The sequence below is a fragment of the Hypanus sabinus genome, unplaced genomic scaffold, assembly GCF_030144855.1.
Source record: "Hypanus sabinus isolate sHypSab1 unplaced genomic scaffold, sHypSab1.hap1 scaffold_1258, whole genome shotgun sequence".
In the NCBI taxonomy this organism is placed as follows: domain Eukaryota; kingdom Metazoa; phylum Chordata; class Chondrichthyes; order Myliobatiformes; family Dasyatidae; genus Hypanus; species Hypanus sabinus.
Window position 1 is genome coordinate 99,251 of NW_026779323.1, and position 18,680 is coordinate 117,930.

Here is an 18,680-nt window from a genome sequence, read left to right on the forward strand (position 1 = left end):
TTCCCATTTGACCCTGTACCAAAGGCACGGGTTATACCTGTTCTTGAGATGAACGAATGTCCTTGAAGCCAGGACTGCTGTCGCTGACGGAGTCGGTTTAAACTCAGTTCTTTTCGGATGGGAAGCAGCGTGTTGGGTCTGGTTATGAAGCAGTTGATATTAAGGTAGATGCGATGTTCAGAGAGACTTTGGAAGGATTGCCTGTGGACAGAGCATCATGTAGTGATAAGAAGCAACAGGTTACCCTCCTCTTCCCACCCCACTCCCACTCACCCTCTCACCCTCCTATTTTTTGCCGGTGTTCATTGCGGGAGTTAGGAACTCTTCCTACTCACTGACCAGTGAAATTATACCCTTTTATTCCATTCAAAGCTCTGTTTGTTTATAAAGAATGGGGTTGAAGTGCGATCGGAATGAACTTGGGAGAATGCGTAAAAAAAGTTTAAATCAGATCAGCAGCAGGTTCGGTAGGCCGAGTGGTCCACTTATGCATTTGGGTTGTGGTCCACAGTCTCCCCATCTACCACGCGCACCAGCTCACCACCCAAGCGCGCCCCCTCGCGGAGCTTCGTCAGTCTCGGGCTGACGTTGAGACGATTTCAGCATGCTGCGCGTGCCCGGTATCTCTCGTGAAGTGACGTAACATTTACTTGGCTCTCCTTGGTGACACCAAATACCAATTTAGCATAACAGCAATGGGGATATGGGCTTCGTCATTAAGGGGTTTCCTTAACAAGGAGTTGGCGGAGCTTTAAGGGCGACAGATTGAAGTGGGAGTTCAGGGGTTTTATCTCCTCTGAATGAGAAAGGATGGAGAAGACTTCAGCATATTTTTAGTGGACACCGATAAAGTGTTGCCTGCAAGTGCGGAGTCGGAGTGATTTTGACAGCAAGTCACAATCTTACTATCTGGAGGGACCCGGTGGCTTCATTTTGTTTGAGGAGTCGGGGTTTAAACAACGGAGTAAGCAGATGCACCTTAGGCCAACAGTCTGTCCCAGTGGGTGTTGTGGGGACAGATGCTTGGAGTATCGTTGCTCCTTGTCTACATTAGGGACAAAATGCAACATTTACAAGTATGTTATTGGCTGACAACATTTATATTGTTTCAGTATTTTATTTATGATGCAATTATTGTCCAACTTATGTTCGTTTAATTGTCGTTCAAAACATACATGAAAACCCATGAACACAGCCAAATACAACAGCGTTACTGCACACTAAGCCTCCTTGTTGGAAACTGCCTCTCTAAGATACCCCAAGGGCATAGGCATTTCCTGAATAATATTATCTATCCGTCATAGTCTGTCAATTTCTCCTTTACCTTCTGTTTTACCGAACAGAGTGTTCTCCAAGGAATCCTGTCTTCTCATGATGTGGCCAAAATATTTCAGCTTTTCAAGCTTCCTTGTGAGCAGTCTGGCTGTATTTCTCCAAGTATTGATTTTTCTGATCTTCTTGCTGTCCAACGAACTCTTAACACTTTCCTCCAGCATCCAAAGTCAAAGGCGTCGATTTTTTTGTATTCAGCCTGACTAATAATCCAGCTCTCACAGACATACATCTCAACTGGAAATACCATAGACGTCTCTACGGTCCTTCGTAGACAATGTTATGTCTGTGCTGTTCAGTAGTTTCTCTAAATCCCCATTTCTGTCCTCCCCAGAAATAAATGCCGTTTACTTCTGTGGCTGCATGTACCATCTATAGAATTTTTTGTATTGAGGAAGACAAAATTCGTCACTGCTTCCACTTGCTTTCCATTTATCACCACGGAGTTAACAGGACTGGTTGGTTTTTTTAATATTGAGCACGAAGCCAGCTTTCCACTTTCTTCTTTCACGTTCATTAGAAGCTTCCTCAGATCCTCCTCACTTTCAGCCATTAGAATATTATCACCTGCCTATCTGAAATTGTTAAAGTTTTGTCTGGTAAATTTGATTCCAACATCTCGTGTCCTCTAGACCGGCATTCATCATGATGTGTTCAGCATATAGATTAAATAAGCAGGGTGACTGTGTGCAACCTGGTCATACTGCTTTCTCAAACTTGAACCAGTTTGTTGTTCCCTGCTCAGTTCTAACTGTTGCTTCTTGATCATTGTACGAGTTTCTCATAAGGCAGAGCCTTATGGTATTCCCATTTCTTTAAGGATTTGCCATAGTTTATTATGGTCCACATGGCTGAAGGCTTTAGAGTCGTCAATAAAACATTGATAAGTACTTTTCTGGAATTCTTGCGATTTCTCCATTATCCAGCCTAGGTTAGCAATATGGACTCTGGTGCCTCTGCCTCTTCTAAAAGCAGCTTGTACATCTGGCTGTTCGTGTTCCATATATTGTTGGAGTCGTGCCTGCGTGATCTTTAGCATTACCTTTCTCGGATGTGAAAATTGTCAGTAAGTTTTGGTAATTTGAACAATCCTTTACATTTCACTTCTTGGGTATTGAAATAAAAATGGATCTTAATCCAGCCTACAGGTCATTGTTATTTTTTGGATTCCCAGAGCTGATGGAAAATTGCATGCAACACGTTTACAGCACCATCTTTTAGAATTTTAAACAATTCAACTGGACTCCTGGCACATCCTGCAGCCTAATTATTGGCAATGTTTTCTATCGCCCAGTCGACTTCACTTTCCAGAACATCCAGCTCTACATCGATGAGGGGGTCATTGCAGGTGTCTTCGCCGTTGGGTCTTTCTGCAATTCTTCTGTGTGTTTCTGCCAACTCCTTTTGATGTCCTTTGCTTCTGTGAGGTCCTTCCCTTCTTTGTCTTTTCCTATGCTCATTTTACATGAAATGTTCCTTTGATTTCTCTAATCTTGTGTAACAGATCTCTTGTTTTGTTTTATTTCCAATTCTGCTGGCTTCTTCAGCTTCAGTGCATCGCTCCTTTAAGTAAGTTTCCTTATTCTTCCTTGCTATCTTCTTGAACTTTGTGTTCAGTTGGAGGTCTTTGTTCCAATCTCCATTTGCTCCCTGTAATGTAGGAGGGTGAGCAGTGACGTTACGAACTTGTTTTAAATTATGAGGGACAGAGGAACTGACTCACTCCTTTATTTGTGTAATTCAGGTCATTGCCAGCAGGTGGGGCTTTCTTCCACTCGGACGGAAGACAAGAAGAAGACAATCAACCAACGTCAGTCAGAGTCAGAATGGACACAGGTATGTTCACTGGGCTCTTTCTCATTAAAATTCGGTCCTTATGGTACACGTGTAGTCAAATCATCAATAGTTCAGAGGGATAAACTTGGGCGATAAAGGAGCAGAGAGAAAGCATTATTCCAAATGGTAAAACGTCCATGAGCATTGAGCAATTCACCAGCTCCAGCACAGGGACCTAACGAGTCGAATCGCTCCCCTCACCACACAAATCTTCACCTGAGTGAAAGGAGAAGGAGACCCTGAATAAGGTGGGAGTGGGTAACACTCAGACAGGAATACAACAGCGGGCAATGTAACAGTCGAGGGGACAAATAGAATTTCTGTCAGCATTTGGTACGCTCTGATGCGGGAAATGCCTCTGACAGCCAGTGAGAGGAACAGATGTTGTTTTCACTTTGGGAACGGCAATGGTGAATTCTCTCCCGATTTTTGGGTTGTTGAACAATGGAGGTGAGAGGAGTTTCCCAGTGTCTTGTTTTCTGTGGCCAATTTAAAGATCATTATATTGTGGGAGAACGGGCTGTGTGCAGAAGACAGTAAACAAGAGAAATTTTACACAGGGTATCTGGGGGTTGGTGGGGTGGGCTGCCGAAACAATGAAATGTCCTTGGCGAATAGGATTAAAGTAAAACAAAATGATAAGTGGAGCGGGCACCGCACAAAATGCTGCAGTTACTCAGCAGGTCAGGGAGCATCTGTAGAGAGAAATTAACTATCGACATTTCGGGTTGAGGAGTCTTACAGAATTTGTAAATTGATTTCAAAGTTGTCTTGGGCACATAAAATGGAGTCTGGATTGGAGGAGCGGTGTTCTGGCTGAAGGTCTGTGACCAGAGGTGTCCACCAGGATCACTGCTTCACCATGTGTCGTGTGTGATGTAAATAAATTAATAATACACTATGTGTTGCTGAAAATGATATACTGGGTGGACTGATTCGTTGACTTACAGACTTGGCGGAGTTGCGTAAATTTGGGACTGTTGTCAGAGTGTTCAGCATCCAATTATAAATATGAACAGAGTCAACAAGTACAGTTAATTCAGGCAAATGTGAGAGGTTGCACTTGTGAGAGGTCAAGGTCGCGAGCGATGTTCACAGTGAGTGCTGGGAACATTAGTAAGATTGATGTATGATCGAGCCTTGTGATGGATATGCATAGCTATCTGAAAGTGGAAACACAATTGGTAGGGTTCTAACGATGAGCTGAGGTGTTTGTTAAAGTTGGGCTGTAACTTGATGAACGTTAGTTAAGAGACGATTTCGATGCTGTGCAAAAATCTGGTAACCACATCACGACGAGGTTGTGATGAGTCTGGAGAGGGTGCAGATGAGTTTCACCACAAATCCCAGAGGGAATAGGTTTAAGATTAGAGGGTAAAGTTTAAAGGGGATTTAGGATGCATATTTTCCACAGAGAGTGATCGATGTCTGGAATGAGCTGCCGAGGGAGGGACTGGAAACAGATACTCAGCAGCATCTGAGAGGCTTTTGAACTCATGAGTAGGCCGGGAACGGAGGGATATTGATCATGTTCCTGAAGATGGGATTGGTTTAAATTGGCATCGTGTCTGCATCCGCATAGTACATCTACAATTTTATCTTCTATGAATGATTACAGATCTGAACTCCGCAATCTCCGCCTTCCTGTCAAATTGTGAGGATCACCACCTGCTACGGTTGACGCGATTCTACATGGAGCGATTGGAGCAGGCGATTGAGGAGGGTGTGGAGGGAGTCAGCTTCATGTTAATGGGCGAGGATCACCTCACCGGGCTAGAGTATCATGTAAGTGGTTGGAACATAGGCTGAGTGTAGCTTCTACAGAATCTATCACAGACCGACAGAACCGGTGTAACGGCGCCTCTGGGCTGTGAAAATCCTGTAATGCTTGTGGTCAAAATGAAGAAAAGAGTTTTCGTTTGCAGAAACTCTGAAACTTTATTAACCAATATAGGCCTCTGTCCATTTTTCTCAACACATTCACTTTTAGACAGGTTAGGATACAGACAATGATTGAGAGGTGAATTTAGTGACGTTCAGTTGCCGGACATTGCAAGTGGGCAGAGAACCACTTTACACCACTCAGTCTGACATTGCATCATGTTCCCAACACTCGAACTTAATGGCCATTCACCCGACTATTTTAATTATCCCCGGGTTTTCCCACTAATCAAATATATAGTGACTATTTTTCAGCTCATTTCTCCAGTCTACCTTCAACCGCATCGTCAATTGCACAGGCAGTACTGAATATCGTCTCACTTTTCAACTACTAACCCTAATTCATTTGATCAAATCTCCCAACATGCCTCACGGTTCAGTTACATTCTGTTCCTTGTGACTGTTCCATTTGGAGTTTGTAATTATCACAGCATATACTGTTAACACTGGGAACTGCAAAATCTTACAATTGAAAGTAGTCCAAGCATCTGCAGTTAACTCGGAATTACCAAGAAACTCCTTTCAAATGGTCCTCGTGTTACTGGGACACATTCACCTATTGCTCACCAGATTGAATTTTAGTGAAGAGCCAAACATGATCCCTAGCACTAACATTCCACACGAGACAGCTGACAATTTTAATCCAAACTTCCTTCTCTGCATTACCACCATTTGACTTTGGTCTCTCTGACACGCAGAAAAGGACTGCAATTGTTGTCTGCTCCTCACTGCCAGTTCTCTGCTGCGGTTCGCCGGGGATTACCACAGGGAATATCAACAGTGGCCCTGTCATAGCTTGACTTAGCCATAGTCATTGAACTCTACAGTACAGCAACAGGCTCTTCGGCCCATCAGCTCCACATTATACGCCTAGTCACATTGATCTGCACACCGACTAGAGACATCCATACCCGTCTCATTCATGTACTTAACCAAATAATTTTAAATGTTCAAATTGAATGCACGTATACCAGTTCCGGTGACAGCTCGTTCCATACTCTCACCAGCCTCTGAGTGAAGATTTTCTCCCTCAAATTTTCTTTCATCTTTCACCCTTAATCCAAGACCTCCAATTCCGGTCTCACCCAACTTCACTAATACATGCCTGTTCGCATCTACAGTCATTATACCATTTCTGCACTTTTATTCCTCTATCACATCTCTCCTGGTTCTCCTGAACTCTAAGACAGACCTAACCTATTCACACTTCCCCTATATCTCAGGCCCTCAAGTCCTGACAAACCTTTATATAACTTTTTCTGCACTTGTTCAATCTTATTGATATCATTCCGAGCGGTTGGTGCACACATTGCTCCCAATTAGCCCCTGTAACATCAATTCCGACAGACTATCTCAACTTCTGTATATAATATTTTGATTTATGAATGCCCATATCCTGAAGGTTTTACCAGGACATCTACGCCTGACACTTTTAAGCAATTTTTGATCTGTATTCCCTGATATCTTGGTTTTACCGCACTGCTCAATGCTCTACCACTCAATGCCTTAGTGCTATCGTGGTTTGTCCTCAAATAGTGCAAAACCACACACTTGTCTTGATTAAATTCTATCTGTTGATCTCCATTCTATGTTTTTCCAGCTTTTCCAAGTCCAGCTGCAAGCTCTGTTAAACTTCCTCGCTGTTACTACATTGATGTCATTCACAGATTTACTGACCCAGTTTATCACATGTCATCCAGACCGTTTAGATATGTAACATAAAACACCAGACCCAGTACCGATCCCTGAAGGACACCACCTGTCATAGACCTCCAGTCAGAGAAGCAAACCTCTACTACCTCTCTTAGCTTCTCTCATGAATACAATATCTAAACCAACTTACTACCGTGTCATGAATGCCATGCGACTTAATCTTATTGACTAGGTTCCCATGAGGGACTTGTCAATCGCCTTGCTGAAGTCCATGTTGACAACATCCACTCACGTGCCTTCATTACTCGCTTGCTAACTTCCTCGAGAAACCATAAGATTGGTTATACAGGATTGACCATGCGAAAATTAGTGTTGAATCCTAGTGAATCCTTCTCCATCCAAGTACTCATATTCAGTTCCTTAGAATACCTGCCAATAAATATACCACCACTTGTGTTAGGCTCACCAGCCTATAATTCCCTGGCTTATTCTTGCATCCTTTTCAAACAGCGGAACAACATTGTTACCCTCCAATACTGCTGCACCTAGCATTTTAAATATCTTTACTAGAGCTCCTGCAATCTCTGCACTAGCCTCAGACAAGGTACGAAGGAAAACCCTGGGGATTTATCCACACTATTCTGCATTAGTCAGCAAACACCTCCTCTTCTGTAATCTGTACAGAGTCCACGAACTCACCGCTGTTTCACCTCAATCTAAAGACTCTGAATGTCTCTCAAGTAAATGTAAATGCAAAAACATCTATTTAAAATCTCCTCCACCTTTTCCAGCTTCATGCATAAAGGCCCACTCTGAACTTCAAGAGGACAAATTTAGTCCGTTGGTATATTTTTGTTCAAAACATATTTGATTTTTGAATTTATACCTGGGTATAAATCAGGCCCTCCTGATTTCCTCCTTTAGTAGCTCTTGCATTTCTTGTACTCATCAAGTACCTCATTTGATTCTTCAAGCCTATACTTGCGATGCGCTCAGGGCCGTGATATCACAAAAAAAAACATCGGAACGTACAAACTCTTCACTTGTGGTCATTTATGGATTAAAAATCTGTACTCTCAAAATATCAGTTTTGAAGGCCTCTCACTTATCAAGCACATCTGTACCACTAAACAATCTGTCCTAATCTGCTTTCCTCAGATCTTTTCCGGTACCATTAAAATTTGCCTTTCTCCAATTTAGGATCTTAACCTGAGGACAAGACCCAATCCTTTCCACAATGATCTTTAACCTAATGACATTATGATAACCAGATCCAAAGCGTTCCCCTGAACACACCTCTGTCGCTTGCCCTGTCTTGTGCCCTGATCGGAATTCCAGAATGTGCTCTGTCCAGTTGTCACATGAATATATTGTTGATTACAGAAACTCCCTGGACACATTTGACCTACACTATCCTATCCAGCGCTTTAACACGGAGTGCCAGTCTATAAATGAAAACACAGTATGTTCTGTTTTTTTGTTTCTGTGATCTCCCTGCACATTTGTTCTTGTAAATCCCTTTGACTATTGGGTGCTTTATAATATAATCCCACTATGTGGTCATACCTTTCTTAGTCCGTAGTTTCACCAATGCAGTCTCATTGGACCGGCTATCCAGTTTGTCCTGTCTGAGCAATGCAGGGACATTTTCTCTGACTGGTTATGCCAGCCCTCCATCTGTAATCCCTCTCGCTCTATCGAATCATGTCTAACCCAAAGGAACCCTGGAATGCTGAGCTGCCAGTCCTGAACCTCCTCCAACGAAATCACGCTAAAGGTTACAATGCTGTCATTCAATGAGCTGATCCATGCGCTAGGTTGATCTGTCTTTCCTACAATACTCCTTGCATTGAAATAATACGCATTTTGGAGAAAAGAAGTTTCACGATGCTTATCCTTTAGTTTCCTGACTTTGCATGTCGGCTTAACAACATCTTTCCCACTCAACCACTCCACTATCCACGTTGGTTCTTCATCCCCCTGCAACTCAAGTTTAACACCTCCCCCCTCCCCATGTAACTCTAACAACCCTTCCCGCAAGGGTATCAGTTCTCCTCCAGTTCAGGTGCAAAACGATCAGGTGTCTCTAAGCCCCAACTTCCTTGGAAGAGAGCCCATACATCCAAGCATCTGAAGCACTCCGTCATGCACCATTTCATCAGCTACACGTTAGACTGTACACCGTCCTATTTCAGGCCTCATTCGCACGTTTTATGGGTAGCAATCCTGAGAACGCGGCCATGGAGTTCCTGCCCATCAGCCTAGCATCTAACTCCATGAGCTAACTTTGCAGGACCTCATCACACTTCACTAGTACATCAGTGGTACCAACGTGGCCTACGACCTCTGGCTGCTCACCGTGCCCTTAAGAAAGTTTCAGAGTCGAAGCGAGGACTCCCTGACCTTCGCAACACACCATACAGAAATCTTGTACTCGTTAATAGAATCTCCTGTCTGTTCTTCTAACCCTTGAGTTCCCCTGTCAGTGCAGTTCACTCTTCTCACCCTTACTGTGTCACAAAACGAAACTCAGTGCCAGAGACATAATCGCCGTGGCATTCCTCTGTTAGGTCATACCCCGCAACTGTAAGCCGTATACCTGTTATAGTGGGGTTTCCTGAAGTGGCTGCCTGTCCTCTTTTCCCCTCCTGTGTCCTGGCCTTGGTAACAGCTCCCTCCCTTTATCGACTGCCAGCCGACCTCGCAGCTTTTTGAAATAACCTGGGTTCATCCAGCTCCAATTCCTGAACACAGTCTGTAAGAAGCTGCAGGTGGATGCAACTATATGGTTATATGGTTAATTCCTGAAGGTGTAGTTATCGGGGACATTGGAGGTTTCCCTGCCTTGCCACACCCTGTATGAAGAACATTCCACTATCCTGCCTGGTATTCTCACTGTTCTAACTGTGAAAAGGAATCGAAAATACTATAGAAAATCTACCTAAAGCCTCTGCCTCTCCTCACTGAAACCTCTCTGACACAAAGTCTCAACTCCACGCTCTATCTCTCAATCACTCACATTACGTCTGCTCCGCCTAAGCTTTGCCAAGTGGATAAGTACCCCGCAATCTGTGGCGCGGAATGTCCCGAACGACCCCCTCGCTTTTCTTTTTAAATCTTTACCCCGCTTTGAACACTTCAATGTCTGTTAGTGATCTGTGGAGAGCAGAATATGCTGGGTCAGTCTGTGATCAGGGTAGATTTGAACCCATCCCTCCGCTCCTCAATATATTTCCCATTGTTCATTACAGAGCGTGACTGAGCTCGCGGAGAAGGGACATCGAGCAGACGCTTCCAAACTCCTCCTGGATCTGGTGATGGAGAAGGGCTCCGGGGCCCGGAAGGTGATGTGGGAATCCTTTGTGAAATTACATCATCATTTACCGAAGCTGAGCAGAATATTGAATGAAATACGGGAACGTGGTACGGTGAACAATACACTGTGTATTACAATATAAATGCTGATGAATTTATAGTATTACACAGAACAGACTTCATGCAGGTTAATCTGTTTGAACAGGTGACGGCCAGGTCGCCTACATGGACACTGAGCGGGGTTTATCTGAAGTGCCCAAGCATCTGAAAGGTAAGTGATGGAACGGACATGTCAATGTTTTTAATTCACGCTGAAAGTCTGACTACAGTCTTATAAAGTCTCAGCATTATCTCCTTGCTATTACCTTCGTTTACCCTTGAAATATATGACAACGTTACATTTGCCTTTTTTGCTGCAGACTCGGACCGTAAATTAACCTCTTTGGAAGCTTGCTAATCCCTCTGTAACTTTGATGTTTCGACCTTCTTCCCATTTAGATAATGGTCCGCACTATTGTTCTTTTTACCAAAATGTATTATTGGACATTTCCAAAAACAGTATTCCATCTGCAATCTTTATGCCCATTCTTCCAATTTGTCTACGCCCTGCTGCAATCGCCTAGCTTCCTCAGCACTACCTACTCCTGCACCTATCTATCTATCATTCGCAAACTTTGCCACAAAGCTATAAATTTCATCATCTAATGCATTGACTAACAATGTGAAAAGCAGCGGTCGCAATAATGACTCCTGCAGAACACCGCTAGTCACTGGCAGCCAACCAGAAAAGGCCACTTTTATTCACACTTGCTGTCTCTATCATTCCATATCTCGTCAGTCATTCCGATATCCGTGCCAGTTACTTTTCTATCTTGCCAACGTCATTTTCCAATGGTCCAATATGAACTCTTTCCTCCATTTTACTCTTTATATAACTGAAAACAAAGTTTGTTATCCTGTTTTATATTATGGTCTTGATTGCCCTCATATTTCATGTTTTCCCTTCTTACAGCTTTCTTAGTGGCCTGGTGTTGGATTTTAAAAGTTTTCCATTCTTCCAACTTTCCACTCACATTTGCTACCTTATATGCCATTTCTGTAATGCGTTTTATTACATTGCGATACTGGTACATGTATGTTATATTTCTCCCTCTCAAATTGCAATTTGAATCCAATCATTTTATGATCATTGCCTCCTAAGGTTCCTTTGCATTAAGCTCCCAGTTAAGATCTGGGTTATTACACAACACCCAGTCTAATATAGACTTTCCCCGAGTAGTCTCAAGCACAAGCTGCTCTACAAAGCTATCTCGTGGGAATTCAATAAATTACCTCTCATGCGATCCGACACCTTAAGTATGCTTGATTTTCCTACTTCCCTTGCATATTGAAGTGCCCAATTACACCTGTGGCATGATCCTTATTACATGCCTTTTGAAGCTACCTTTGCAATCTCATCTCAACATTTTGGCTACTACGTGGAAGCTTATATATGATTCCCACAGTTTTTTTACCCTTGCAATTTCTTATCTCCACCCACAAAGATTCAACATTCGCTGACGCCATGTTACCTCTTTTTAAAGATGCAATTACATCTTCCACCAGCAGAGCCACACTACCACCTATGTCGTCCTGCCTGCCCTTTTGACACAAAGTATATTCTTTGACGTTAAGCTCCCAACTATGGCTTTCTTTCAACCACGACTCAGTGATGCCCACAACACCAAGAGTTCTTCCACTTTATTCTGAATGCTACGAGCATTTAAATACCCCCCTGCCATATTAGTTTAAAACACTCCCAACAGCTCCAGTAAATCTTACCGCAGGAATATTGGCCCCCCTCGGATCCAAGTACAACATGTCTCTTTTGTACAGGTCCCACCTGCCCCAGAATTGGTCTCAGTTATCCTAGAAATCTGAGTCACTGCCCCATGACACAATTCTTCAGCCACGCATTTACTGCCACTTCATTCTATTCCTATCTTTACTATCGTGTGAAACAGGCAAGAATTCTGAGACAAGCACATTTGAGTTCTAGCTTCTCAGCTTAATTCGTATCTCCCTATTTTCTGTCTTCCAGACTTCCTCCCTTTTTTTTCTCCCAATGTCATATGTACCAATTTGTGAAAAGACATCTGGCTGCTCAACATATTGTCTGTCCAGAGGCATTTCGGACCCTGGCACCAAAGTACCAACTTTTTTTTTTATTCGGGAAAATACGTTGAATGTCTATGTTCATCAGACAACCTATTTCTCTCCGTCCTAAGATGTTCGAAGGAAACACAAGGAGACTCTGCGGGCACAAACTGAAACACTGAGAGTGAACACGATCCTGATGAGGGAGAAGGTGAAGGTTTTCCAGCTGGTTGATCGATACGTTGAGCTCACGGTCATTTCTACTGTTCGAGATCGGAGACTGGTGGAACATGAGCTGTTAGCAAGAGGCAGAGCCCACGAAGAATTGAGAGAGAAACATCTCCACAGAGAGCTGGAAAAAATCCGGATACATCAGTTATTCAAGAGGAGTTTTCTTAAACAATTTAAAAGACATAACATGGAAAAAAAATCTGGGATGTCCACAGCGGTGGCCGGCGTTCCAGGGATCGGAAAAACAACAATGGTACAAAAGATTGTTTATGACTGGGCCACAGGGAAAATATATCAACAATTCCAGTTTGTCTTCAGTTTCAAATTCCGCGATTTAAACACCATTAACTGCAGAATAAACATGAAGGAACTGATTCTGGATCAGTATCCTTACTTTGGGAATATTCTGAGAGAGGTCTGGAAGAACCCAGAGGGATTGCTGTTTATATTTGATGGTTTGGATGAATTCAATGACAGAATTGATTTTGCTGACAGCCGGAGAAACACAGAACCTCAGCCCACATGCACAGATCCTGAATTCAAGTGCAAGGTGTCTGACATTGTGTACAGTTTAATCCAGGGCAAGCTGCTCCCAGGGTGTTCAGTGCTGGTGACCACCCGCCCCACTGCGTTACATTTATTGGAAAAGGCTGAGATCAGTGTCTGGGCTGAAATCCTGGGATTTTCTGGTGAGGAACGGAAAAAATATTTCATCAGGCATTTTGAAGATAAAATGGTGGCGGCAGCTGTTGTCAAACATGTGAAGGAGAACGAGATCCTGTACACCATGAGCTACAACCCCTCCTACTGCTGGATCCTCGCTCTGGCACTGGGCCCCTTCTTCACACAAAGAGTCAGGGACCCCCAGCAAGTTCCCAAGACTATCACCCAACTGTACTCCTACTATATTTACAACATCCTGAAAAACCACGGCCGTGAGATGGAGAACCCCCGTGATGTGTTACTTAGGGTTGGTCAGTTGGCCTTCAGAGGAGTGTCCGAGAAGAAGATTGTATTTACAGATGTAGATTTGATCAAGTACAATCTGCAGCCTTCCCAGTTCCTGTCCGGGTTCCTGATGGAGCTTTTGGAGAGACAGGATTCTGCCCGGAGCGTGGTGTACACATTCCCACACCTCACCATCCAAGAGTTTGTAGCTTCAGTCGCACAATTCCTGAATCCACATCCCGGGGATATCCTGAAATTCCTCACTGAAGCCCACAACACAACAGATGGGCGATTTGAGGTATTTCTCCGTTTTCTTGCTGGTCTCACCTCCCCAATGACAGCTCGGGGCCTGGAGGAGTTTCTGGGTCCATTTCCCAATGAAACAACCTGCCGGGTGATTGACTGGGTGAAGGAGGAGGTTAAACGTCAGATTGGAAACACATGGAGTGATGCTGGTAAAAGGAGCTTTCTGAACACATTGCACTACCTGTTTGAGTCTCAGAATAGTGGACTGGCTCAGGCCGCACTGGGATCTGTGGAAACACTTTCATTCAGTGGAATGACACTGACCCCGATTGACTGTGCAGTCCTGTCTCATGTCATCAGACTCTGTGATACAATAAAACACCTCGACCTTGAGAACTGCCTCATTCATTGCGAAGGAATCCACCGGCTGGGACCCGGGCTGCACAAGTGCCAGGAGTTGAGGTAACTTGATTTATCTCTCACTCTGAACTGTGAAACTGTTCCATTGTGTTGTTTCAATGTAAAGAAACTGGGATAAAACTGTAATAAATCAGATTGTGAAGAATTCTGCCAAATGCCTAGTGAACAGTGGCCATTGGTTTAACTGTATTAAATCAAAGGACTGGCTGCCTGTGTTTCCCGCTGCCTGTGACACGTCCATTGACAATGTTCCTTCTCACTGTTACTGACACCCAGAGCAACACTGACTGCAACAGGTGGGTCAGAGATTCACACAACCTTCCCGGTGAGGGACAAGAGACCGTCAGCAGACCGTCCCAGGGAGAAGGAAAGAAATGCCATTGTGAGATTGTTCTCCCCTGCCATTCCCCGTGTGCGACTATCACCATCAGTCCACCTGTGCGACTGTGCTCACCGCCAGATACCCAGTCCCCAATGCGTGCATCTCCTCTCCCGATTGTGGGCCTCCGTTCAGACTCAACCCTCCTGTGCAATCAATTTCTGCATCGTCCCATCTTGTGGGATTATCTTTTCCCATCAGCATCCTCCTCCTCATCCCCCTTCGTCCTGCTGATTCTGTCTTCCCAGCTCTTCTATGGAGCTGGGAATTCAGAGATGGAGTCTCTTCTATCGACTCCCATCGACATATCCTCATTCACGAATCTTCCTCACTATGGCACTTCCTCCCACACTTCAACCCTAACATATCAGGAACAGTTTTCTAACCATCGGGAAATTGGACAGAATATGCTGAGTTTACAGGGTCACACCGGCACACTAAATTATTGACATTCGGTGAATACCCTGGAGCTGGACAGTGAGGGACATTGACAGTGATGTGAACTCCGATCAGTGATTTACTGAAGGGTTTGATGTTTCCTGAAATATCCGAGTGAGAGAAATTCCCCCAAACCCACGGTTTGAATCACTTTGTTCATCAACTTGTTTATTTTTGTTTAGCCTTGGTTGGAATAAACTGGGAGATTCAGAAGTGAAACTGGTGTCTGCAGCTCTGAGGAACACAGAGTGTAAAATACAGAAACTGAGGTAAGTACAGACTGTGGGAGATTGTGTTTACAGTCACTGGGTGTCTGACACTGAACATTAATGTGATCAGTAATTGTGTTACTGATAAACACTGGGGATTTGTACCGTCTGCTGTCTCTCTGTGTCCTTCACCCTCACTCTCTCTCTCTCTCATCTCCAGGTTGGGGGGAGTCAGTCTCACAGATTCTGGAGCCGAGGATCTCGCCTCCGCTCTCAGTACAAACCCATCACTGACGGAGCTGAACCTGAGTGATAATAAACTCGGAGATTCAGGAGTGAAACTGGTGTCTGCGGCTCTGAGGAACCCGGAGTGTAAAATACAGAAACTGAGGTTAGTACCAGACTGTGGGAGGTTGTGTTTACAGTCACTGGGTGTCTGACACTGAACATTAATGTGATCAGTAATTGTGTTACTGATAAACACTGTGGATTTGTACCGTCTCCTGTCTCTCTGTGTCCTTCACCCTCACTCTCTCTCTTCTCCAGGCTGAGTCGTGTCGGTCTCACAGATTCTGGTGCCGAGGATCTCATCTCTGCTCTCAGTACAAAACCATCACTGAGGGAGTTGAGCCTGGGATGGAACTCGCTCACAGACCGATGGGTCCCTGCCCTCCGCCGCTTCATACTTACCCTCCCGAGTCTGCAGCGGATAGAGTGAGTGTTTGTGTTAACATTCAATCTGATAAAATGTCAGCGGATCCGTGGATTTCCTGGTGATATTTGTCTGTGAGTGCTATTGAAACAATAACCCCGGTCCCCTGTTAATGACACTGTTGTGAAAACTGTTTATTTCATCTTTATTCCTCCATCTGTTTCAGGTTGCTGGGGAATCAGTTTGGAGAGAAAGGGAGGAACGAACTGAGAGCTCTGCAGGAACCCAGACCTGGATTGACCGTGCATCTGTGAACATCAGAATGTGTTAACATCACAGGGTCAGACACAGGGTGAAGCTCCTTCCACACCGTCCCATCACACATTCCCGGGGTCAAGCACAGTGTGAAGCAACCTCACACCATCCTGTCACATACTCCCGGGGACAGACTCAGAGTGAAACTCCCTCCACACCGTCCCATCACATACTCCTGGGGATAGACACGGAAGAGGATGGGAGTGGGCAAAAACGGGCAGGGGGATACAAATGGGAATCACAACCATAGCAGTTAACAATCAAATTTGAGTTCTAGGCTCGAGAAGTAGCCCAGGATGAAATCAAAGTTGAGGATAATTTTGGAGAACGGGACTCCACCCCTTTCCGTCATCTCCCACGGTCCGCAGTCCTCACAGGACGCCGTCCGTTCCCGTCCACTCACACGGACCGTGATCCCAAATAAATTTCACTCTTTCTCATTCATTGTCACTATCGACACTCCCAATGAGACCACCCCTTCCCATTCACTCCACTCATCCGCATTCCTAATGGGACGCATCCCTACTCATTCGCTTTCATCGTCCATACTTCCAATGGGCCCCGTCCCTTCTCATTCAGTCCCACTGTTTGCCTGCCTGTGGGCTTCGCCCCTTCCAATTTACTCCCACTGTCTGATCACTCCCATTCAGTCCTGTCATCCGATCTCCCAGTGGGATCTGGCCCTTCCCATTCACCTCCACTATCTGCCTCCCAGTGGGACTCCATTCAGATTATTTCCAACGGGAATGGGATTATGGAAATTGGCGAGAACGCCAGAATTCAGTATTTGACCGAACTGGGTGCGGAGTTTACAAAATTTGACATTTATTAGTTACACGGAACGTCGAGGGTGCTGTGGATGTTGACGGCTTTGTTACATTGACAATGCTCATCTCCTGGCGGAGACGGCGGATAGGATCGGATCGGACTGAAGGACTGAAGATGGCCGGGGTTGGTGGAGCATGTGAGAGAGGTTTATGGTTTCCGTGTCCCAAGGCCGGGTGATTCATCGCGCCCGGTTCCCGGTGTCCACATAGCACACAGGAAGTTATACTTGGCACGGTCCCCGCTCTTCATAACGTGGCTGGGAATTTTGCCAGGCACAGTTCCCGATCTCTGTCTCCACACTGAGAGTTTTACCGCACACGGTGTCGTGTCTCTGTATCGACACCGGGAATATTATCGCACACGTTTCCTGGTGTCTGTATCCTCCTCTCTCCACGACACTCGAAGTGATGACGCACAGGATCCGGAGATGAGGAAGTCGGATCGGTCTCTATTGTTTGCGATATATTTATTATTTGTGATAAACAGTCTGCGCAATCGAGTGGAGGGTGGTCGAGAGTGTTTGTCTTGCGAGGGGCTCCTGATTGAAAATGGTGAATAGGGAGGGAACGACAGAAGGATTTAGAATGTTCACTAGACAGGGAGTGAAAGGTTGACTGAAAATGGTCTCCGGGGAGAAAATGATGGGCTGAGTGACAATGGGCGCCAGGGAGGGGGCGATGGGCGGAATTAAGATTGCCGTGGTCACCACGTTTCTCAGGGCTGACAGGGAGGGAGTTATACACTGACAAGAGAATGGGAGTGACAGGCAGAGTTCAAATGACCGACAGGGTGGGGACTGAAAATTATCACCGGGGTGATACCGGGAGGAGACATCGGGAGTTATGTGCTGATTAAAAATAGGTTTCTGGATTAAAGCCAGAATATAAAACTATCACCCGGGGAGATTGACGCGCACGTTGAAAATCGTCACCAGGGAGGAAGGGAGGGCTGCACTGTGAGAAAATGGACGCCAGAAGGTGACAGGTCAGAGAGCGTGGCGGCCCGACCTGAAATAGTCCTAGATTCCTTTGCTATAATGGCCTGCAGGGAGAGAGTGATGGACAGAATTCAAATGGCCAACATTGCTTAATTTACATTTGTCATGATGAAATCAATAAACCGCTGTAACTTCCTGTCCTGGTGTCGGACTCGAGTTTTATTTGAGGTTTCTGCTGCCCCCCCCCCCCCACCCCGCACCCTGTGCACTGCAACAGTGGGTCGGAGCTCCTCACACTGACACAGTAGCTTCTCAGCTCCAGACTGAGGGAGGTCGGACTGCCGGAGTCTGGGTGCCCAGGATCTCATCTCCACCCAACCCCCTTCCTGGCTAACTGTCCCCCTCCCGCCCCCCGCAGACAGTTACATCGACTGATATATCAGACGTAAGTCTACTGAGGTTCCTAGTATGAGAGGGATGGTGGATGGAAGACCGGCGTTAGCACGGGGTGAATCTCCCTCCACAGCATCCCATCACACACTCCCGGGGTCAGACACAGAGTGAAGCTCCCTCCACACCGACCCATCACACAATCCCGGGGTCAGACACAGAGTGATGCTCCCTCCACATTGTCGCATCACACACACCCGGGGTCAGACACGGGGAAAATAAAAACGTCTCTGTAGTGTATCAACTGAGTGGAGACTCACACTGTGTTCACCTTGGAACCGGAAACCACACGCACACACACACACAAATACACACACACACACGCACACACGATGAATATATGTAGAAGTGGTCACAGAGACGGGGAGGGATGCAGTTTGCACAGACCAGGAGAGGGTGGGAGGTGGCACAAAC

General features: G+C 45.3%; 1 protein-coding gene across 2 annotated transcripts in view; it reads left to right on the plus strand.

The window, feature by feature from the left end:
• The window catches only part of LOC132386685 (NACHT, LRR and PYD domains-containing protein 3-like), a 45,042-nt gene extending 27,030 nt beyond the window's left edge, over window positions 1-18,012 (plus strand). For both annotated transcript variants that reach the window (XM_059959030.1, XM_059959029.1), the window contains 9 exons: window positions 3,077-3,168; window positions 4,787-4,953; window positions 10,014-10,185; window positions 10,283-10,348; window positions 12,345-14,100; window positions 15,058-15,144; window positions 15,305-15,475; window positions 15,631-15,798; window positions 15,963-18,012. In XM_059959030.1, the coding sequence (XP_059815013.1) occupies window positions 3,159-3,168; window positions 4,787-4,953; window positions 10,014-10,185; window positions 10,283-10,348; window positions 12,345-14,100; window positions 15,058-15,144; window positions 15,305-15,475; window positions 15,631-15,798; window positions 15,963-16,050 (2,685 nt within the window). In that variant the 5' untranslated portion in view covers window positions 3,077-3,158 and the 3' untranslated portion in view covers window positions 16,051-18,012. The remainder of the gene's footprint in view (window positions 1-3,076; window positions 3,169-4,786; window positions 4,954-10,013; window positions 10,186-10,282; window positions 10,349-12,344; window positions 14,101-15,057; window positions 15,145-15,304; window positions 15,476-15,630; window positions 15,799-15,962) is intronic.
• The last annotated feature ends 668 nt before the right edge of the window (window positions 18,013-18,680 follow it).